General features: G+C 50.9%; 1 protein-coding gene across 6 annotated transcripts; it reads right to left on the bottom strand.

Moving 5' to 3' along the window:
* Positions 1-1,128: 1,128 nt before the first annotated feature.
* HDAC11 (histone deacetylase 11) lies at positions 1,129-23,862 on the bottom strand. 6 transcript variants are annotated; one of them, XM_080654503.1, is made up of 10 exons: positions 23,535-23,862; positions 22,510-22,658; positions 20,162-20,262; positions 9,190-9,306; positions 8,184-8,226; positions 6,419-6,495; positions 5,322-5,384; positions 4,321-4,417; positions 3,126-3,304; positions 1,129-2,906 (listed from the first exon to the last, which is right to left on the bottom strand). In XM_080654503.1, exons 1-10 carry the CDS (start codon positions 23,633-23,635, stop codon positions 2,703-2,705), a joined length of 1,131 nt encoding a protein of 376 aa, XP_080510629.1. In that variant the 5' UTR covers positions 23,636-23,862; the 3' UTR covers positions 1,129-2,702. The 6 variants fall into 6 exon arrangements, with proteins under 6 accessions (XP_080510629.1, XP_080510631.1, XP_080510630.1 ...); XM_080654505.1 differs by having other exon boundaries at positions 9,190-9,237; positions 23,535-23,737; XM_080654504.1 differs by having other exon boundaries at positions 23,223-23,565.
* Between the last annotated feature and the right edge of the window lie 140 nt (positions 23,863-24,002).

Raw genomic sequence — 24,002 nt, 5'->3', positions numbered from 1 at the left:
GCATTTATCCCTGGAACCTACCTTTAGGTTAATATCCTGAAAAGCCCCTTCAAGTGAGAAATCAGCTTATAAGTTCTGGAGCAGAGGCCTTGCTATGAATCCTTTTACTTACTAGCCATGGGCTTTGAGCAAGTAACTAACCCCTTCTATGCCTCAGGGTCCACATCTGTAACACAGATAACAGTCCTACGGTTCTCACCTCAGTGCTGTGAGCTTCCACAGGTAATTCCCACTGTGAGCCTGGAGCAGAGCCTGGCACTGTCAGCCTGCATCCTCCTCCTCAGGCAGCAGAGAGCCACCCTAGAACCCTGCCCACCACCCTCGTGTCTTCATCTGATGTCCTTGTCCCTGGCACTGACCACTCAGGGTCCATCCTGCTCCCATGCAGGCGGTGCTGCTAACCTTGAAGATGGCCTGGTCACTCTGCTCAGTTGAGGACAAGGTCCTGCTCCCCACCTGCCTGGACTCATCTGTCCCATCCAAACCATCCCCACGAGTGCTCCAACCAAAGGCCAGAGCTAGAAGACCCTACCCTACCCCACACACGCTGCCCTGCTGGAGCATCCGTTGCCACACACACACACACACACACACACACACACACATACACCTGTGCTGCCTAGCTGGAGCACCTGCTGCCTCAGACACACACACACACACACACACACACACACACACACACACACACACGCGCTGACCTGCTGGAGCACCTGTTGCCTCCACACTGTGCAGAGCCACCATCGGAGTCCAACACTGCCTGCCTTTCCATCCCATACTTTCCCAGACCCTCCTGTTTGGAGAGCAATGACCTCCCCACAACTCCTTCACCCCTGCTAAATTTGAGGCAGCTGAGATACCTACTTTGAGTCCACTAGAGCTGGGTTCAAACCTGGCTCTATGCCTCACTAGATGTGTGCGGGGTTTGGATCACGTTGCTCGCTGAGTCTCAGCTATCTCATCTGTAAAATGGGAATAATGACTACTTCATAAGACTAGGAGGGTAGAATAAAGCACTTTCATTTCTTGGGCAGCTGCTCCATGTCAGGCCTTGTGCCATGTGCATTTTAAGTGTTTATTCCCTTTAATTCTAGGAGGGAGGGATTCTTCATCTCAAGAGCACACAGTAACTAGGCCAGTCAAGAAGAGCCTTTATGGTTGTGTACAGACAGAAACTCACAGTGACGTGCTGCATCACAGCCTTTCCCCAGATGTCACAGGCCCACACTGGAGACAAGGGATGTTAGGGATCAGATACAGAGATAACAAGGACAAAGGCAGGGGGTGGGAGGGTGGAGTGGGATGTGGTCCAAGTGATGGTTAATGCCTCAGGTCTTGCCCAGAAGGTCAGCATTTTTGACAGTTTGTGATCTTGGAACTTTACCCCACCCACGCTGCAGCAGAGGAAGTGTGAGGGAGGAAGTGGGAGATTGCAGAAACAGCCCCAAAGGATAATGGACACAAGACCCATAGGTGGAGTTGACCTGGGACCCAGATACGTCTCTAGCCCCACCTTTGTCCAGTAAGAACACACCCAGGCAATGGAGTGGGCTCTCCTCCCAGGCCAGTTTCCTCAGGGACCCAAGAGTCCCCTTCAGAGTAGAGCTGAGGACAAGGTTAGGGCCCACTCGGGATCCTAAACAGTGTGATCAGGCGCCCAGGAATTTGAGTGAGGCCAGTGGAGTCTGCAGCCCCACCCAGGGCCCTGCCCCAGCCCCCTTCCCTTACAACCTATAGGCCCAGATGGAGACCCTCTGCTCTCCCTCCAGAAACCCTGGCCTGGCCTCCTCAGAGCCTTAGTCCCTACCTGGGGCCATGATTCCTGCAGGACCTGGCTTGGCCACCTGCACCACCCAAGATTTCCCCGTCCAGTCCTCATCTTCCTCTGCCCTCCCCACTGGGGTCAGCAGCCCTGTTATGCTTCCAGCACCAATGTCCTGAGCCAAGTGCTCTTCCCCAAATTGCTCCTCCCTGAATAGGTGAGCCCGCTATGGAAGCAGGGATGGGGCTCCTCAGGCCTCCCATCCATGCGTGGGGCTCTGAGAATAGGTCCAGCCCTTGCATTACTAAAGGAATGCCAGAGGGAAACGTCCCCTTTCCCTGCCACTGCTCACATGTAGGACCGGGTTACGGCCTGCAGGCCAGGAATGCAGCCCCCACCCCAGGCCTGGCTCCGGGAGCCAGGTTTCAGTCCCACCCACATGGCTGGCCCCAGATCCTCAGGCCTTGCTTGAGACAAGAAGGAAATAAATCTCATGACTTAAGAGGAGGGAGAGGCCCAGCCATTGCAGAGATGGAAGCTTCCTTGGTCTGACATGGGTCTGACATTTTTTAAAAAGGGAGCATCCTGACCCCTGGGGGCCCTCCGTGCAGCCCCCAGAGCCTCACCTGCCTTCCTCTCTCCTTGGGTGAGCTGCCTACTTCCACAGGGCCTGGTCAAACCTGTGTGCTGTCTTCCTGGGAATGCCTTCTGCCCCCACCCACAGAGGGGCCTGGAGACCCTCCAACATCCAGTGGGGAGAGTGGAGGAGCTGCCTGCCAGGCCCTGAAGGCAGGCCTGGACAGAGACAAGACCCAGGCCCTTCAGGGCCCCTGGCAGCTGCCCTGCCATCCCATGTGGTTAGAAAAGGAGAAGCACTGAGGGGTGGGCAGGGTGGGAGGCAGGCAGAGAACCACTTCGAAGGGCAGTGCAGTCAGGGCAACTCCTAGAGTAGCAGAGGTGTGTCTGAGTTCTGTGCTGAGACGCTGGCTGGCTCAGGACCAATGAGCCCCAGGTCATACAAATTAAGGATGGAGTCAGCAATGATGCGGGCTGTGCGCTTCTGGTACCCGCCTGAGGTCACCATGAGGATGGGCACCTGACAGCCACGGGCCACGCGGAACACCAGCTCATCCCGCTTCACGATGCCCTGTTGGGAGATTGGGAAGGTGAGCTCAGGCAGGCCCCAACCCTCATGGTATCAAGAGGTTCTGCTGCAGGTCTAGCCCTGCTTGGAGTGTAGCTGTTTCCATCCATCTGCCCTGATATCAGGAGAAGCACCAATGTGGTCCACCTGTCCTGCTGCAGCTGAGCCCTCAAAGCAGACCATTCCCCCCGCCCCCTTCCCCCCGCCAAGTTCAGGACATACCTGTGGGCTAATGGACAGTCCCCCAAGGCGGTCACCCTCGAGGATGTCGGTGCCTGCGTTGTACACCATGACGTCAGGAGGATGCTCCTGAAGGGCTCTCTTGAGGTTCCTCTCCACTTTATCCAGGTACTCATCATCCTCGGTGCCCCACTCCAGCTCTACCTTCCGCCTGATGGCCTCTGAGAGGGACACAGAAATTCCCCCATGTGCAGAGACAGGAAACTGAGGCTCAAGAGGACAAAGATTGCTTGGATCCCTGCCAGTGCCCAAGGAAGGACTAGAAAATAATCTGACTCCAGCACTGCTCAGCCTCTCATTTCACTCAAAACGAAGCTACACACACACACACACACACACACACACACACACACACACACACAAACAAACCCATCCTTTTCTTGGCGTTGCGGTACTGTACAATGAATGTCTAGTGAGGACAGTACTGCTAACCCTAAACAACACATCCACATCAGATAGGGCTCTGCTTTACCTTGGTGCAATTTTGAGGGGTAGGGGGAAACTCAGCTAAAAAGAGCACCAAGATCTGCAAAGCAGGGACCCAAAAGAGAGAAGGGGGATTGCGAATAAAACACCTTGCCCAGACACAGGGTTAGCAAGCTGTGCCCTCATGTCCAAAGCCAGCACATTCAAGATTCAGTTCTGAGACTGGTCCCTTGGGGCATACCAGCAGCTGAGTGCCCACAGCAGACTCACTAGCCCGTCCAGCATAAAGGTCCCCAACCCACAAAGTGGGCAGGTGCTCAAGTTTTCATAGCTCACCTGAGCATCTCTGCCTTTAGTTGGCAAATTGATAAGTTGAACCTGCCTGAATTTATTTTTATTTTACCAACTATTATATTTGAACTGATTTCTTCCATCTTATTTGGAATATCCTATTTATCTTATTTTCCCTCTTTTCCTTTTGCTCATTCCCTGTGTGCTACAGACAGATGCATACCTAGGAGTCTGTTTTTATTCTTTTGATGCTACCCCTAATATAAGAACTGATCCATATGTTTTTTAAACAGGCTAATGCAATCTTGGGTGAGTCATGTGACTTCTTTAGGTCTCAATTTCCTCATCTGTACAATGGGAACGATTCCCACCTTGCAACACCCAACACATAGGAAATACTAAGGAGAAAGCCCCATTCAAGCAAGAGTGAACTCAGGACTGAGGGTGGCGGGCAGCTTACGCTTGGCAAAGCGGTCTCCAGGGTAGATGTGGCGGTTGTAGACATCCATGATGTACACGCGCTGGTCACCCATGAAGTCCCGTTCATGCCCATTGCCCTGCGGGGAGAACATGGGAGCCACTTGCAGGCAAGTGTCCTCAGCAAAGCCAGGACCCTCCCTCCAACCCCCACCGCCCTGTGCCTGAGCAGCGTGGTTTGCCCTTTGGCAGAGGATCTCATGGCTGTGAAGTGACAAAGCTAGGATTCAACCTCAAAACCTGGCCCCATGATCTTCCAGCATGACCTTAAGCAAGCCCAGCCCTCTCAGTCTTCTTCAGGACACAAGGCATGGGATCAGGGATGTGAAAGATAAACTGTAAGGGCTTGTACTCATGTGGTTCAGGAGCTCAGTGTCATGTGACCTTGGAGCTGTCCCAACCATCACAAAGCCACAGCAGCAGAGGAGCAGGAGGGCCTTCAAGAACCCACTGCATGCCCTGTCCCACCTGGGACGACAGGAGCCAGAGCTGGGTAAGGCCAGTCCTGATGCTTTGTCCAGCAGTGGCCAAGCAACCCTGCAGCGCATGAATGAGCACTTTCCTGAGGCGCAGGTCCACAGGGCTCCTGGGCTCTGTGCACTGACTAGGGAGCCACTGAGGAGTTTAGAGCACAAGAATAGCCCTGCCTGTAGGGATTTTAGGAAGAGCCACCAGCCTGGTTTGGGGAGGAAGTCAGGAGAAGAGAGGAAGGACCCTCAATTTCACAGGAGCATTGGCTGGGGCGAGAGGGGCAGAGGAAGAAAGAAGGACCCTCTGCTTCCGGTCTCTCCAGGTACAGAGAGGGTGGGCAGTGGGAGAGAGGCAGATCAGGATGAAGGTGGCAGAGATCTGCCTTGGGGCTCAGGGATGTTTCCAGGGGGAGGAGTCCCACATTGTAGGTTGTATGATGGATGCTGATGGGGAACACACGGAGGGGGGCTGAGGAGGGGGCCTACAAGACCCCAGCCCGCAAAGGGCACTCACCTGATGGGCATCAAGATCAACAATGGTGGCCCTGGAGATGCCCTCCACTCGCTCAAACAGAAACTGCCCAGGGGAGGAGAGGAGAGAGGTGAGAACCCACACAGGCCAGAAGACACAGCCCCTCAGGGACTCCCAGCTGGTGAGGGGCCAGGGTAGGAGGACTAGGCAAAGACATCACATGCCCATGAGAGCTATGCAGCTCCAGAGAAGTATGGGCGCAGGGTCAGGGAAGGCCTCCTGGAGGAAGGGGCCTGTGCTGGGCCCTGAAGGGCAGGAAGTCAGGAGGTGAGCAGGTGAGTGAGGCTGGCCCTCAGTGACACCCCAGGAATCCTGGGGAAATGTGGGGGTTGAGGGAGGAGAAGCCTCCCTTCAAAACTGGGCCGGGAACTTTATTCAACAATCTTTGTCTTCCTACAAGGTCAGGTCCACATTCCTCCTTCTCTGGGAAGCCCTCCTCCCCTCTCTCCACCCTCCAAGCTCTCCTGCGGGTCTGCCTCCTGAATGCCCAGGGTCTGCTGACCTGTCTCATCCCCACCATTAGTCTGTGTGTTCTGTGAGAACAGGAACCCCAATGACCTGTTCTGGAAGCCCAGCCTGAGACCAGGTGCTGGGGGAGCTCTGGGGTTCCATAAACATGAAGACCAATGCCAGCTCTGCCCCTCTGGTTGTGTGACCTCACCTCTGGGCCTCAGTTTCCTCATCTGTAATATGAGGATTCACTGAGGTGAGCCATGGAGAACAAAGGTTGGCATAGGCTTGAGCCTGTAGTAAATGTCATCAGTATTATTGTGATCATTATTATTATTTCTACCTCCCCTCACTCTTCTGTAGGGATGCCCTTCTTATTGTTGATATACATGCTTCTCCCCAGCTCCTGCCATTGCTGAAGGCTGTAATATCTCCCTTTGGCACAGGCAACACAGAGGAGTGTCAGATCTAGGTTTGAGCCTGAGCCTGGCTGAGTGATGCGGGGACCTTCCTCCCCTCTGAGCCTCACTTCCTTCCTCTATAATGTGGGGTGAGAACACAAACTTGGGAGTGGTGGGGGGTCCCAGGGAGGGCTCTTGGAGGTGATTCCCACATGCTCTCCTGCACACCTTGATGGCAAGTGTGATGTCCGCGTAGGCACAGAAGCCCCCTCCCCGGTCGCTGGAGCAGTGATGGAAGCCACCACCTATAGAAGGCAGACATGATGTGGTCAGGGCCAGGCTCAAGAGCTAGACCCGAGCACACCCCCCTGCCCTCCCATGTGCCCTCCCTGCTCAGCTCTCAGGAAGGCTCCTGGGACTCCAGGTTAACCAAGTGAGCTGCGTGCTTACATATGTCACTATCCCCAGGTCAGGAGGCAGCTTTGCCATTACAGCCACCCCTGTCAGAGAAAGAAACTTCTTAGGGTATCCCAACAAGTCAGACTCCAGTGCCCACTCACACCCCTTAGGGGACAGAGCTCATCCGTCCCAAGACAGTAAGTCTCCATAGAGCTGGGCCTGCCCACATGTGAGTCCTCCTGATAGAAAAGGGTGGTGGAGCTATGGGGCAGGTTTACCTTGGGAACCCCCAGATTCTGCCGGGTGGTAGAAGGAGGTGATCAGGCAGGGCACCCTCTGCTGGTCATGGCTACCCATGGCAACGGTGAGGGTTCTAGAGACCAGAGCCCAGCCTCCTCTACCCCTCAACACTAACCATAGCCTCAGAGCCTCAGTGGCCAGAGCCCATCCCCCTGCAACCCCTACAAGAACTGAGCTGCAGGGTTTCTGAAGTTGAGCCCAATAACTGCCTCACCTGGCAGTGTGAGGCCAGGGCCCGGATACAGGGAACTGCCTTTGCACCACCCAAGAGGCTGTCATTGGATCCTAATAATGAGATAACAGCCAGCAGTGAACTCCTAACCAGCACTGAGCTCAATGAAGCCTCCCCACAGGCCCAGCAGGCACCATTATCATTATCATCTCCATTTTACAGATTAAGACCCTGAAGCACAGAGAGTGATGCAGGGTTAGCAACTTGCCCTGGGTCACACAGCTAGCTAATGGCAGAGCCGAGAGTCAAACCAAGGGCCTCTGAGGCCTCTTGGGACCCCTGTAGAAACACATGGCATGTATCACTCACTTTTTTATTCAGCAGAGTATCATAATATCATGGTTAAACCAGACCTAATGATGGGTATCTGGCCATACCAAGAAGGCCTTGCAGTGTTCACAATCCAAGGTGGGAGTGGGGGAAGGCAGCTATGGGGCTCTGAGCAAACCACTAGGCCTCTCTCGACATCCATGTTCTCATCAATGTAATCGGACTGAACAATAACACCCAGCTCAGATGAGAGGCCGGACAGAACAGGGCTTCACAAACAGTGAAGTGCTGGGCCTTCATGAGGAGCACAGCAGGGATGAGGAAGGCCACAGGTGCGACCTCCCATGAGCCAATCCTGTGGGAGAATCCAAGGGACTGGGGGAATGCTGGCCCTCAAGGCCCCTGAGAATAAAGTGATATTGATCCTGGGCAGCCCACCCACCATGACATTACCAAGCCCCTGAAGGCTGTCCTGGGCCCCAAGAGGTTGATGGAGTCTTTTGGGGGAGCCTCTGAAACTCTGCAGGTTTCAGCCTCATGCAGAGCTGTCCAGGGGATGGCTTAGGCTTCCTGGGAGAGAGTGAGCTCCCCACCACTGGAAGTATGCAAAGACAGGACTGGGAAGCAATCTGGAGCACACTTTTACACAAGGATTCCATGCCAGCTGGAGGCACTGGTTGGTCCCTCCTAGGCACCAGCATCTCCAAACTCATAGGCACTTCCTCCAGGTTCCTTCGGCCCTCCCTGTCCCCAGGCCCTGGACAGGCCAGCTCCCCCAGGCGTGTCACTCACCCACATTGATGGCCCAGCCTCGCTCCACTGCCAGCTTCCCTGCCTGGGAGACAAGCACAGGGTGAAGAGCACAGGCAGCCCTCTTCTTCACTCACTCATTCTCTGATTCACTCATTCATCCCATAAACACTATTTCCAGCCAGCTCTGAAGTGGGGATGAGCTCTGAGGTGGGGCTAAGGAAGCATCCACCCCCAGTAAACTCAGTCCCAGAAGCAAGTACCAGATTGGCTGGTATCTGGGATGTGCAGTGTAATTTTGTGAGGAAACTGGAATAAATAAAAGTACTTATGACCATACATAAGCTGACAATTATTTTAATGTGGCCTTCAAAGGGAAAAAGACACGTTTTTGCTCATAGAAATATAGTACACTGAATACTGAAATCCATAGGAAATCAAAGTTTTGGGGGTGGGCAAGAAGTAATACTCTAATAAACTAAAAAAAAAAGATACAAATATGCAGGTTGAAAAGAAAACTATAGTGGTCAACAGGCATTTACCAGGTCTGAATTAGATATCGCACATGGGAGTCTGAAATGATTCTCTACCTCCAATGAACTTGGCAACCTGTGGCTCATTTTAAAGAGAACTACACACAGGACATGAAACCTGTTTTGCTGGGAGTTTTCTTCATCGCCACACCTGCGATGGAGAAAGAGGGGAGCACCATCCATCACTGATGTCATTTCCATCTTAAATTGGAGTACATTGGAGTGATCACATTAGGATCTATCTCTGGGGGATGGGGGTGTCTTACACACCAGCAAATACAGTAACTCAACTGGACGTCCCTGAAAAAGGAACAGTGAACTCTGATGCCCTGGGGTGGAAAAGGCTTTGAGAGGCGCTGCTGGGCCTTGAGGAGTACTTAGGTTTTGTACCATTACTAAGTGGGAGGAAGGCATCCATATGGAGAGCCCAGGGTGGGCAACGGCCCAGAGGTGGGAAGGAACCAGGTGTAGGGATCCCCAGCCCAGCCCTGCATCCCACCTGCCTCTCCACCTACCATTATGGTTCCTCCTGTCTGGATCCGAAGGGGCTTCAGCACCTTCCTCTGCACTAGGAAGTTGGGGAGAAAGATGACAGGGGGGATTTCTGTGATGGTAGCGACAGCAAAGGACCACTGTGGAAAGAGACGTAGGCCATTGGCCTCCCACTGTCATGCCCAGAGCTCAGAAGCAGCAGCTGGGAAATCTGATTTCCTGTAATGCCAGTTCCCAGGTGCCCTGGGTGAACTCTGGGCCAGGTGCAGTTACTGTGATAAGAAACAAGACCCCCCTCCAGTCTGGCCCCACCAAGTTTGGGGCTCAGTAATGATCAGTTTACCCAGTACAGTTTTTTCAAGCCTATTTGGCCCACATTCCTCAGCGCTCCAAAGCCCTTGGCTGCCCTCTTGTGCCCAAAACAAGAGCTGAGGAGGATTCCAAACTACAGAGGTGCAGACCCAGAAATGGCCCGGCCCTCCCACTGTACAGAAGGAGACACTGAGGCCCCAATCAGAGAGGATCTTTCTTGTCAAGGTCACACAGTGAGTCACAGAGCCAAGTCTGGAAACCTAGATGCCCTGCTTCCCCAGCACATACATAATGGCCTCTTCATCTACTGGGAACTGGACCTTCTTTCAAAAGAGGCATCCTGCCTCCTCTCCGGCTACTGAGGCAGGAGGACTGGGCCACCTAAAAAGCATTTGCACCAAGATCAGGATACAGCTTTTCCTGTGACCTCCCAGGGCCCAGGGGTGGGCAAACTTTTTGACTCGAGGGCCACAATGGGTTCTTAAACTGGACCGGAGGGCCGGAACAAAAGCATGGATGGAGTGTTTGTGTGAACTAATATAAATTCAAAGTAAAGGAGCAGAGGGGAGAGCAAGAGAACCCTCCACTCTTTCGGCTCTGCGGGCCGGATAGAACAGCCGAACGGGCCGGATCCAACCCGTGGGCCGTAGTTTGCCCACGGCTGTCCCAGGCCCTCGGGCAAATGCCCATGCCTCCATATCCTGAACCACCTCCTGCCGGGCTGAGAATGCACCTAGGCCCATGCTCCCCGTGCCCACTGACCTCACGCAGAGACTTGGAGGGGCCCAGGTATTTTGTAAATGTTCATTAAGGTGGGGGCTGGTGCAGTCCTCATGTCAGCATGCTTGCAGCCTAGATGGGAAGTACTCATATGTGACAAGCCTTGTGTGAAGAAGAACATGGTTTGGGTGGGGTAGGGGCAGACAGGCTTTCTGGAGGTGGTGACATGAAAGCAGAGACTGAAGGTGAACAAGAGTTATCCAGCTGTAGGGGTCAAGGTAGAAAAAATTACTGCTGGCAGAAGAAAAGTAAGTCCATGTTGAACAGAACTTAGGTACACACTGGGACATGTAGGGCTGGTCTGCCAGCAAAGGCTCTCAGGCATATCAGACAGTGCTTCCCATGCTGCTGTAGTTGTAACAGGAGAACCAGTTAGGGGAATGAGAATAATGGCAGCCCCAGGGAGGAAGTGAGAGATATGAGGGTCTGGGGAAGGTGAGATGGGGACAGTTAATAGAAGGCATGTGGGGAACAGATGGACAGAGGTCCAGGACACAAGGTCAGAACTCCAGGACTCTAACACTGAAGGGCAAAGCCCAGGTTGGAGTCCACTGGGACAAAAAAGGACTGTCCTGGGACCAGAGGGATGATAGAGGGGGGAGGGAGGGAGGGAGAGAGAGAGAGAGAGAGAGAAGGTTTCAGGAAGGAGTGAGCAAAGTGAGGCGGTAAGGCTGCCAAGGCATCCAGTGAGAGAGAACTGAGAAGTGTGGCCATTGTAATCACCAATCAGGAGAGATTTAGATTTATGTCTGGAGAGGCCTGCAGAAAAAGCATCTGCCTGAAAAGAGCCAGGAAGGGATGGTAGTAGTGCAGGGGCACCCAGGAGAAGCTGGGGCAGGAGGGCAGGACAGGACCAGTCAGCCCCCAAAGGGGTCCCGATGGCTGAGGCCACCGGCCAAGGGGAGACATTTTGTCAGGTTGCCTGCACTGCTATGAATACCTGTGTTGTCAGCCCTCTCAGGCTGGCAGGGCTGAAGACAGCTGAGGGGGAGGCTTGCTCTGCTCCCTCACTCCAGGGAAGGAACCCGAGAGCAGGGTCCATGGGGCATGGATTACTTGTCTGAAAGTAGAGATGACCATGCTTCCTTCCTCAGCTGTTTCTAAACAGCAGCCTCTCATGCAAACCACATGGCCTGCACTGTGTTTCTGCCACCTGAGCCAGCTCATATAAAGGAGTTCCTGGAACCCTATGTCAACAAATAGGACTGAGGTTTTCTCTGTCCAATTGGATCTGCACATCTATATCACCCATCAGCATTTTCTCCAACCAATCAGATCAGCTCCATTCTCACCAATCAGGACAGTGCCTTTTTAGACCAATCAAACTGAGGATATGGAGTCCTCATATGCTGAGAATGTACTGACCAGAGGCAGGGATTTATCTGTATTAGACCAACTTCCCTCTGGCTCCCACAGTGCACTTTCCCTTTCCACCAGAGACTGGGGATTGTTTTCTGGGCTGGGCTGGAGCTGACTAAACCAGAGCAGAGCAGAGTTGCTATCCTGAGAGGCCTCACCTGAGGGCCATCTCCCCCCAGGGCCACTTCACAGCCATGCTGTATCACATGTGGGCTGTTTGCACAGAATAAAGTTTCCTTCTTCACTGCACCCCAAATTGCAGATTCCTGTTGGCGTTGAATCAGTAGCAATGACCACTGGCTGACAGTATGTGCATATGCATATATTGGTGGGGGACAGATCGAGAGAGGACAGGGTGGCCAGCTCCCCTGTTCATCATGCCATCTCACTGCCCACCACAGGCCTGGCAGATGGAAGGCCTGGAGCCACTGTTTTCATGGAAAAAAATGAGTGAATACCCAACAGAGCCTCTGAAGAAACACATTAAGTGACTAACTGCCATCACAACCAGCAGAGGGAGGGTCTGAATACAAATGAAGCCACACAACCTCCTAGGGTCTGAGATGGACACTACCTCAAGAATAGTTTTCTCTAAGAGGATTCCACAGCAGCTATAGCACAATGGCTCTCCATCAGGAAGGGTCCACACCAATGAGTTTGGGAAGTCCTGCTTATTTGCCCCCTCCTGGAAGGTCACAGCCCATGCTGGCACATTAAAGGCTCTGGGAAGTTCTGCTACAGAATCCCCTCTACCTTTGCTTCACCCCTTGCTTCTCAAACTTCCTTACCACAAACCCCCACCTGCCCACTTTGCTTTTAATATAACACTAGAGGCCTGGTGCACGAATTCGTACACCAGTGGGGGTCCCTTGGCCTGGCCTACAGGATCAGGCCGAAACTGGCTCTCTGACATTCCCCAAGGGGTCCTGGATTGCGAGAGGGCACAGGCCAGGCCGAGGGACCCCACCGGTGCATGATCAGGGCCGGGGAGAGATGTGGGAGGTTGGCCAGCTGGGGAGGGACCACGGGAGGGCTCCAGGGCGTGTCTAGCCTGTCTTGCTCAGTCCCAATCGGTTGGACCCCAGCAGCAAGCTAACCTACCAGTTGGAGCATCTGCCCCCTGGTGGTCAGTGCATGTCATAGTGAGCAGTTGAGCAGCCTTAGCATTCATTAGCATATAATGCTTTGATTGGTTGAACAGATGACCGGACCCTTAGCATATTAGGCTTTTATTATATAGGATACTGTACTGATCTTCACAAAGCTGCAGCCATATGGGACAATACTGGGGAAACTCAGCTAGAGACTGAATTTTATATGGACCAAGCATTGAATCACAGTACATATGGGATTCAGCCAAAGGGACCAGCTCCCACAGGAGAAGGTGCCTATCAAAACTTCTCGACTGCTGCCCATGAAAACAAGGCTGGAAACATCAGCCTTTTTCTCAGCCCAGCAGTGGCTCCTGTGAAAGCAGGGGTATAGCTCACTGATGAACTATCCAATCCAGTAGCTGCCAGCTACACATGGCTACTTGCGTATAATTTTAAGTTAATTAAAAATTTTTAAGTTTTTTAAATTAAAATTTGTTCCTCAGTCACACTAGCCACATTTTAAGTGCTTAATGGCCACATGTGGCTAGTGACTACTGGACTGGATAGAGCCTTTCTAGAACATTTCCATCACTATAGAAAGTTCAGTTGGATATAGCTACTTTAGAAAGAAACATCAGTGGCCAGGGTGAAACATAAATGTTGGGAATGGGACAGACTGGGGGATGGAGGGTGGTGGAGACAGATGCTCCAGTGCCAGGAACAGATACGCTATCTGGGAGGTGCAGCGGGCTGCAGTGGAACCGCCCGAACTTGCCAGGAGGCCAGGCCCTCTGATAGCCTGACCCCAGGCAAGGGCATTGAGGGACAGCCTGGATGGGAGCAGGAGAGGGACAAGGTTCATAAGTCTTCCTCAGAGTCAACTAGTCTAACTCTGGACTCTGCCACTGCAATATGAATTTGAGCACAGCCCTCTACTTACCTGTACCTCTGTCCTCCTGTCTCCTCATCATGAAATAAGAGCTCCTCCCAACTAGGCCTCGAATGAGGACTTAGACCATTGGAGAGACCTGTCCTCAGTGCCCAATGTAAAGTTCCCCTGCCTGGTCCCTCGACCCCTGCCTTTGCTTCATCTTTGTACACAGCACTGGTCTCTACCTGACAATAACAATACCTCTATTGTTATCTGTCTCTCCCAGAAGGATGCCAGCTCCAGGAGGGCAGGCACACACTTGTTCCCTACTGCACAGGCAATGCTGAGAATGATGCCTGGCCCACAGAAGGTGCTTGTTGCACGTGCTGTCAATCCTCCCCAGATCCCTACTTGCACCCTCTCCTGAGGAGGCCATCTCACCTGTCCCATCCCAGGAAAGCCTGTGAGAGCCTGGCCTCTTGCTGCTGAGACAGTGCCCTGCCTATAGCACCCCTTGTGGGATCAGGCTGAGGTCACAATCCTGGTGAACCCACGTGCTGCAGGCCCAGCTTTTTCCCCTGTTTTCTCTGCCTGACGCCCTCTCCCAGAGGTTTCACCTGAAACCTTGCCCCGGGTAAATCCCTGCTGCAGGCTCTGTTTCTAGGGCTGTGCTTCTCCAAGTGCGGCTCCTGAACCAGCAGCAACAATGGCACCTGAGAGCTTGTTAGACATGCACATTCTCAGGCCCACCCCAGACCTCCTGAATCAAAAACTGGGAGTGGGGCCCAGCAATCTGTGTTGTAACAAGCCCTCCAGAGGATCTGAGGCTTAAGCAAATTTGAGAACCACTACTCTAGGGAACTTGACCTCAGACAGTGCTGAACAAATGAATGAATGAGCTATAGTGAACCTGTGAGGTTTACCCCAGCCTGATGCCCATGGCCTACCAAAGGGCATGGCCTATGTGCTTGCCCATCCCAGCGCCTGGTCAGATGTCAGGGTCTTTGTGCCCAACTACTTGTTTTGGGTCAGGACTTTCCAGCAGTGAAGTGGGAACAAAGGGAGAGAAAGGGGAGGGAGAAAGTCCCACACAATTATCTCAGTTGATGACTAAAAAAGCCTCTGACAAAATCCAACACCCTTTCATAAAATCAATCAACAAGTTAGGAACAAAGGGAACTCTCTCAACATGACAAAGGGTGTTTTTCTCTCTCTCTCTCTCTCTCTCTCTCTCTCTCTCTCTCACACACACACACACACACACACACACACACACACACTCCCACTGTTAACATCATACTCAATAGTAAAAGACTGAAAACCTCCCACCTAAGATCAGGAACAAGCCAGGGAAGACTGCTTTTGCCACTTCTGTTCAACTGGAAGTACTACCCAAAGCAATGTATATACTAGTATATAAAAAGCTAATATGCAAATTGTTTCCACGGGAGTTCGACTAGGAGTTTGATCACTTGCTATGACGTGCGCTGACCACCAGGGGGCGGCACAGAATGAAGGAAGGCCCCAGCTGGCAGCCAGAAGGCCCTGATTGGCCCTGATTACTGGCCAGGCCTAGGGATTCTACCCATGTACGAATTTCATGCACCAGGCCTCTAGTTAGAAAATAAAATATAAAATGCCTCTAAATTGGAAAGGAAAGTGGAACTTCTCCCTATTCACAGATGGCATGATGTTATATTTAGGAGATCCTAAAGAACCAACACAACCCCCCAATTAAACCTAATAAATAAATTCAACAAAGTGCAGGATATAAGATCACACAAAAATTAGTTGTATTTCTATACACTAACAACAAAATCCAAAAAGAAAATTAAGAAAGCAATTCCATTTACAATAACATCAAAATTTAAAATACTTGGAAATAAATTGAACCAAGACATACATTGAAAATTACAGAACATTGTTGATGAAAAAATGTAAAGATCTAAATAAATTGAAAAATATCCTGTGTTCAAGGATTGGCCTAATATTGTAAATATGGCAACTATCTCCAAATTCATCTACAGATTCAATACAACCCCTATCAAAATCTCAATGGCCCTTTTTGCAGAAACAGAGAAGCTGATCCTGTAATTCATATGGAATCTCAAGGGACCCTGAACAGCAATCTTGAAAAACATAGTTGAAGGACTCACGATTCCAATTTCAAAACGTACTACAAAACTTAGTAATCAAAACACAGGATTATGGTATTGCATAGGATAGACATATAGATCAATTGCATAGAACTGACAGTCCAGAAATAAATCCAGTTGGTTATTGGTTATCTACAAGAGGCTAAAACTACTCAATAGAGAAAGAACAGTCTCTTTAACAAATGGTTCTGGGAGAACTGGATATCCACATGTAGAAGAATGAAGTTGGATGCTTATCTCACACCATATATAAAAATTAACTCAAAATGGATCCAATACCTAAATATAAGCTAAAACTATAACACTCTTAGAAGAAAACACAAGGGTAAAATCTTCATGACCGTGGGTTTGGCAACACAGTCTTAGACACCAAAAGCAACCAACAAAAGAAAAACAGAGAGTAATTGAACTTTAGCAAAATTTAAACATTTTGTGCATCAAAGGACATTATCAAAAGAGTGAAAAGACAGCCCACAGGATGAGCAAAAATATTATTTGCAAATCACATAATATCCAGAACATATAAAGAACTACAACTCAACAGCAAATGAATAGGCATTTCTTTACAGAAGCCATGTAAGTGGCTAAAAAGCACATGAAGAGATGCTTAATGTTATTAACCATTATGGAAATGCAAATTATAACCACAATAAGATATCACATCACATCCACTAAATTAGCCACAATAAAAAAAAAAACAACAACACAGAAAATAAGTGTTGGTGAGGGTGTAGAGAAGATGGACCCCTTGTGCTGGTGTTAGAGATGTCAAGTGGACCATGGCTGGGTAGCACAGTTGATTAGAGCATTGTCTCAGTATGCAAGGTTGTGGGTTCAATCCCTGGTCAGAACACAACAAATCGATATTTCTCCCCCCCTTCCTCTTTCCCTCTAAAAATAAATTTAAAAAAAATGTAAAATGTGTAGCTGCTATGGGAATCATTTTGGTGATTCCTCAAAAAGTTAAAAATAATTACCATACAATTCAGCAATTCCACTCCTAGGTGCAATTTCAAAATAATTTAAAATAGGTATTCAAAAGAATACTTGTACCTATGTTCAGAGCAACACTATGCACAAAGATCAAAAGCTGGAAAAACTCAAAGTCCATCATCTGATACATAAACAAAATGTGATATATCCACATAACGGAATATTATTCAGCTTTAATAAAGAATGAAAAACTGATGCATCCTGCAAGGTAGATGATTCTTCACATTGTGCTCAGTGAAAGAAGCCAGACACAGGAGGTGACATATTCTATGATTCCAGGTATACTTATGTAAAACAACCAGAAAAGGCAAAACCAGATTGGTGGTACCCCTGCAGGGGGGAGGGAGGAATAAGAGCAACTGCTTAGTGTGGAAGGGTTTCTTGTGGGGTGATGAACATGTTTTGGAACTAAATAGAGGTGATGGTTACACCACATTGTAAATTTACTAAATGCCACTAAATTTTATACTTTAAAATGGTTAATGATTAACTGTATATCATGTGAATTTTACAATAAAAAAAGAGGAGAAAAGAAAAGATAAGAGAGAATCAGAGACCCTGAGGGGTCCCATTTCCCCTGAGACTTTCCTGGGACATCTGCCTTCTGGTGCTGTGTTTCTGGAAACAGTGCTTCCCTTTCTCCCACAGGACTGTGATGCTATAAGGGCAGTGACGAGGCCCGATTCGCATGCCGGCTTCCTGGGGCTCAGGCCAAAGTTTCTGAGGCGTCCTTGCCTTCTTTCTCTCACATGCCCCTACTCATCTGAACAACAGAATACCTTGTTGTTCAACCGCTACTTGCTGCCTGGTCTTAGAGCCCAGGATCTCTCCCAACTGCACAACCTCCTTCCTTACTGGTCTCCCCGCTTCTGTCTTGACAGCCTATACTTACCATAGCTGCCAAGCAACTTGGTTAAAACCTAGATCACGTCATGTCCCTCTGCTTAATACACCCATGGCTCCCACACCTCTCTCAGAGCAAAGCCACAGAAATGGGTGGTCTGGCCCTATCCTCTTCTGACCTCACCTCCTACCAGCCTCCCTTCATCCCCTCCAATCCAGCCACACTGCCTTCCTTTTGTGGCTGCAACACACTGGAGATACCACTGCCTCGTGGCTTTTACACTTGCTCATTCTTCTGCTTGGAATGCCCTCCTGGATGCCCCCACAGCCTACTCCCTCACTGCCCTCAGCTCATGATCACATCAGTAAGATCCTCTGCAATCCCCCATTTCAAACTACGGTCTTCCTCACCCCATCTCCTGCAGTACTTTCCCCAAGGCACTGAGTGCCTTCTACCATCCTATATAATTGATTTGATTTTTATGACATTAGCTGACTCCCACCTAAATGCCAGCTCCAAAAAAAGATCTGGTCTCCTTTGTTCCATCTTGTCTCCCCGCATCTAGAACAGAGCATGATGTTCACTAAATACCTACTTCATAAACATGTCCTGGGCATTGCCCAGCTCGGGATGCGCAAGGACAAGATGTCAAATCTGCATGACACATCCCATGGCACACTGTCACTGGGGTTAGCAGGAGGCAAGAGCCTGCACTGGCCCAACCCAACCACTACCCTCAGTGGGGCCACCTCTGGGCCTTGCACACAGTTAAGTGCTCAATAGACATTTGCTTTCCTGAAAGGATATAATCTGTCAAACATCAGATTACAGCATCTCCTTCAATGCCCTGTTTATTACGTATCAAAGGCCACACCAGTGCAGGGCCAGGCATGAACCCCGGAACATGGGTGCGGGGGCAGAGTGGAGGTGGGCAGGGGAGAGGGTGTATGTTCCACTGCACACACAGAACAGCCAAGGAAGAGCAGCCCTGCAAAACCTGCATGAACTCTTCAGGTGTTCACAGCAGAGAAAAGAGAAGAGAAAACTGCATATGTGTGCAGGGTGATTGGGATATTTCTACACACCAACACCTAGATGCCAGACAATGCCTGAAGTGGACATGGGTCTCACCTGAGCGTGAAGGGTGCAGCACACTATATCATGCTTCTACAACACCTGGAACAGAATCAAAACTCTTCCCACAGCCCACAAAACCCTGTGTAGCCTGGTGCTGCTGGCCTCCCTGAACACACCAGATGCCTTCTCAGTATCTCAGTCCCTTCGACTTAGCTCATCAATCACCCTTCTCCCGCTGCAGGAGGCCAAGTCCCTTCTTCCCACTCCCAGTCTGAGGCTCTGGAGCATTCTTTCTTCAAAGCTCCACCTATGTCACCTACTCCTTACTATTTAGTCTCAGCTCAAACTTCACCTCCTCTGTGAGACCCTCCCTGATCACTCTAAATGAGCTTACTTCCATCCAGGGGCCCTCTATTTTTTTTTTTTTCCTTTATAGCCAAGGTGTATCCTCTTTCTGGGCCTAAGCTTTTCCACCTATGGAGGGGAAGAGCCTGGTGACCTCTACTATGGCTCTTAGTCTAAAATGAATCCTTCTTTAAAAAAACATTTAATTTAATTTATTGGGGTGGCTAATAAAGTTATATAGGTTTCAGGTGTATAGAGCTCCCACATTCCTGGGGGCAGAGAACCTGTTACATCCCTGACCCCACCAAGGCAGGCTAACAGCACCAAGTTTGGATGCAACCCCCTGCCCAACCCTCCCCTTTGCTCCCACAAAGGGGACTGAATAACTGCCTCCACCTCAGAACCTCAGCACTGACAACAGCTGTGGGCCCTCTAGAAGGAGGTCATGAGCAGACAGCCTGTAGGTGGGATTTTAAAATCTTAAATGAGTAAACACATTAAGAAATCAGGAACTGTCACTTAACAATCTGGATTTCTTGCTTTGCTTCAAAGCCAGGCACTCTGGCCATGCTGGGCCTACAGTGGGGCTGGGTAGCAGCCACCCACTTGGGAAGGGCAACAGCTTCCAGTTCACCCATACACCACCATCTGCATGACCAGGTATGTTCTCTGCTGGGCCCTGGGGGTGTCAAACTCATTTTTAGCGCAACAGTTCTCAACAAGTTTTTAGCAGTACAAGTTCTTAGAACAAAATCTTAAACTTCAATCCAATATAAAAATAGGCCAAATAGAACAGCTTGAATTGGATAGGGACAGGGCTGGGGTTACCCTGTCCATCATCTCAGCAGCTCTGTGCAGCCTGTTCATAGAGCACAGATAGAAAGCCATTAATGTAGAAGCCCCAATCCCTGTGAAGTTTCACTCTCCACCAAGTGGACATCCCTGCTTTCACAATTCCAGAGAGTGGGAGCTCATAACCCCTGGAGCAGTCTAGCCATCCCTGGTGTCTGTGACACCTTGCTCCTCTTGGGACCACAGACTCACATGCTTCCCCTGTACTATGGACAGGAATTGATCCCGTTTAGGCTGTGCTTTCCCAGGCTGAGCTGCCCTCCCCTGGCCACTCCTTCTGGCAGGCAGCCCTTCTGGTCCTTGGCCTTGTACCTTCAGCTCGTTGAGATAACGTCTCGTGTGCACCACCAGCAGGTCCTCCTCTGAGGCTTCTCGTGCCTCTACCAGCATGCCGTCTGACAGAAGCTTCTCTTCTGAAACCACAAAGTGGGCACCATGCTTCCCTGCTGGGAGGGCTCAGCCCAGTCCCTCCCACAGGCTGCAAACCTGGCCTCTGTCAGCCCTGCCCCAGGAGAAGGTGGGCATTGCTGGTTTATGGGCATTCTGTCAATAGGCCACCTACCAGGCCAGTGTGAACAATGGCCAGGCCCTTAGGCCAGGGGACTTCAGATATTGTGCACACAAAGATCCTTCCACTGATAGCCAGAGGAGCTCGGGTGTGTCTGGAAAACTTTCAGAGGCACCTGGGTCAATGATGTTGACCCTCAAGGTGAGAAAAGTTCTTTGATCAATTCTCCCCCTAATTTCTGATGGCATCCTGGGAGGCTCAGTATGGTGTGGCCTCTCTTTAATCCCTGCCTGACTCATGATCATTTCCCTTTTTAACCCCCACAAAAAGCACTCACAACCTGCAGCAACAGTAAGCAGCAGCCCGAAGCAAATTATACTCTTGTTTTCAATGCATTTATATTTCCTATGACTTTCTATTTATGGCAAGTGAAACCAGCTTTTCCCATTTAGATGACATATGTTTCCTTTTAAAACAAGTTTATTTAAGTTTTTAAATATAAAGGCTAAGTCAATAAAAAATATGAATTAAAAATGGAACAGGTGGTATGAAGAGATGGCAAGGTCCCAAGAGTGGTTTGCAAATGACCAATGTTTAGAAAACACTGCATTATTTCATCACCCCTCACATACACCAGACAAGATTTGTTCCATTTTTCAAAAGAAGAAACTGAGGTCAAGAGATAAAATGCTCTAGAGCACAGTGAGAACAGGCCCATGATTCTCTGGGTTCTAGGGAAATCAAAGGGACAAACAAGGTCAGAATCTAGGGGACCTGTTTTAAAGTGTTACCCTTAGAAACCAACCCTGGCAGAAACCAACTAGTTACATACATTTCTCACATATAGTTCCACAAACAGTAGGTACTCCCCCTAACACACCCCCAGAACATTTTATGGCTCCCCAGTGTCTTCAGGCAAAGGGCCAGCTCTTTTCTTGGAGGCACCCAAGGCCCTTCACCATATGACCCCTGCCTCCTTTCCACCTACATCCTCATATGAGAAAGGAGAAAACTCAAGAGGACTGTTGGCTCCGGATGAGGGAGACAAGGAACACTTCTGTCAGGCTACTAGGTGATACAGGAGCCCAAGAAGGGGAAATGGGAGGAGTAACTCAGACTGGAAGCAGAGCATGAAGGACCATATTCAGGAAGGCCAGAGAACTACAAGATGAGGGCAGGCTGGCTCTGCTCACTTTGCCAGAGTTCTTGCACGGCTGCACACAACTTGTATTCTTTTCAACTTAATATTTCTTTGAATACTCACTCTAGTCACTACTGCAAACTGAAAATAAGTATCACTTGCCATGAATAGAAGTTAGCCAGAAATAAAAAAAAAAAAAAACACCACACAAATATAATAGAACCAGGGTTATTAATCTCCAACTTGACTCTATTTTCTGCAAAGTGCAGAGCCTCAGGCTTGCTCTGGATTTGTTAAAAAGGGAGATGGGCTTAGTGTTTAAGATGGGCTGGCCCCCAAATGAGATTTTCTCCATGGTGTGATCAGAAGAACTGAGCCATCCTACACCAGGTAACATTTCGGTAACACTTCCTACTTCCCTCAGTTAAAGTACCCTTGATACAGAGGGAACAATAATATCCTGGCACTAGCCTACTGTGATGCCTGAATTTCCCACACCACAGTTCAAACAGTGCACGCTTGACCTTGCCCAGTGGGATGAGCCATGAAGGGTAGGAGTCTGGAACTCTTGAGTTTCAGACACCTGCTACTTAGTAGCTATGTGACTGTGAGCATGTTTCCTAAGTTTTCTGGGACCCAGTTTCCTCCATTCGTAATCAATGGAGTTGGAGCAAAAGTTCTCTTCTTGGACTCTCTGAGCTTGTGGTGGATAGACATTGGATTCCTCCAAACTTCAGCTTCATGTGTCCATCATTAATTTGTTCCCTTTCTACTGGACTTCCAGGGGAAGACACAAAACTTAGGTCCAGAGCGATGGGGAGCCAGGGAAGGTTTGAGACACAGACATATGCTTAGAAGTTTGGGTTGGAAAGTCCCTTTTCACGGCATGGGTGGAAGGCAGCAGTCTGAGGGCTGAGGCTGGAGATAGGGGTGTCTGAAGCTTGTGTTAGGGAAAGGCAGTGGTGGAAGGTAAAGGAAGCAGATGCAGGGTCCAAGGTGGGCCTTCCATACCTTTTAGGAAGCTGATCACCTTGCCCCATTTTCCGGCGTCAAAGGGATGCAGCTTCTCCAGGCCCATGAAGGTTATATTGTAGCGGGGTGAATACACGATGGGCCACCGGGTCTCCGGCACGTGCTGGTACAGCTGGGTTGTGTGCGGCCTTCCGTAGGCATGGGGACAGAATAAACAGGGATGGTCTCAGTGTGGGAAGCGGACTCCCACTCTGCACCAGTCGGCTTTGATTTACCAGACCACTAGCTAGCCGCAGAAAAGAGGCCACACAGCAACAACAATAATAGCGGATCCTTACTGAGCATTGGCTCTTTCCCTGCATTATCCAACCCAATCCTCACAGCATTCCTCGGAAATAGGCACCACCACCTCACCATCTCACCAAAGGCTTTGAGAGGGGACTAAGGCCAGAGCAGCGGATGTACACCAAGGTGTGTCAGGCTGCAAGACCTCAGCACCTCACTTCCACATTATAACAATTACACCTAACAGCTGTGTGGCCCTAGGCCTCAGTTTCCTATAAAATGTGTGCCTGTTGCGAGGATGGAGAAAATGCATCTAAATAGCTGAGCAAAGAAAGCGTCCTGATCGTGAAAGCTGAGACTCCAAAACAGACGTTAGGGGCTCTCGCGGTCGTGGCCCAAGGAGGAGCCAGGGTGCTAGTCATCTCCTATCCACCGCGCAGCTTACTCTCTACCCCACCTCATCACACCTCCGCAGCTGCTGCCACCGCAGGGGCCTCCGCAAGACTGGTTGGGCCGGAGAGCAGACGTCAGACCCGCGCATGCTGCGGGCCCCCGTGACGGGCTCCTGTTCCTTGGGCTGCAGAGAAATGGCTCGGGGCTGACCCGGCGCGGGGCCCGCCTGGGCACATCCGGCCCCAGCGTCCCTCACCCGCCATACTGGGCCCGCACCTGGTCGGCCCGCCCGGCCGCCCGAGCACTTGTGCTCCAGCCCACGGCGACCCCTGGGAACCTAGGGGACTAGGACTGGCGCCCCACCACGCGCCCCCCGCCACACTCACATCCCGCAGCCGGGCCCTCCCAGCGCTGACCACCACTCCAGGACCCGGCGGGGCGGGGTGCAGTCCCGCCCAGGACACGCCCCCGGCCTCGCTGCCTCCATGGGGGCGGAGCTCCTGCATGCTCGGCCCCGCGCCGCCGCGCCCGCACTCGCGCCGCGTCACAGAAGGTCGGAGTCCCACGCTCCGGCCCCGGCGGGAGGGAGGCCACGCCCCCAATGCCCCGGCAGCACGAATGGCCACCTTCCTCAGACAAGCCTGGGGACTCTGGCCAGGCTCATTGGGGGGTCGGCCGCGCGAGTTTTCACGCCGCGCGTCCGAGTTGGAACGCGCGGCCTCGCCCCGCCTGGGAGGCGCCTTGCGGGATCGCCGGCTGAGCCCCGCCTCCATGCGCTCGCGCGGCTGCGGGGCCGAGCTGAGACGGAGTCCCTGTGTGACCTTGGGCTATGTCCGCGCGCTGTGGACTCTGCT

This window comes from Plecotus auritus (assembly GCF_963455305.1).
Source record: "Plecotus auritus genome assembly, chromosome: 2".
In the NCBI taxonomy this organism is placed as follows: Eukaryota; Metazoa; Chordata; class Mammalia; order Chiroptera; family Vespertilionidae; genus Plecotus; species Plecotus auritus.
The sequence above is the reverse complement of the archived record's forward strand: the minus strand, read 5'-3'. Positions and strand labels throughout refer to the sequence as shown.

Bases quoted from the DNA above. Each gene is read 5' to 3' on its own strand.
- HDAC11 (XM_080654503.1), bottom strand. From the start codon at position 23,635: ATGGAGGCAGCGAGGCCGGGGGCGTGTCCTGGGCGGGACTGCACCCCG. The intron at 8,227-9,189 runs GTAGGTGGAGAG...CTTGTCTCCCAG, and splicing joins AGACAGGAGGAACCATAATG to GCAGGGAAGCTGGCAGTGGA. The intron at 3,305-4,320 runs GTAAGCTGCCCG...TGTCCCTCTCAG, and splicing joins TGGAGACCGCTTTGCCAAGC to AGGCCATCAGGCGGAAGGTA.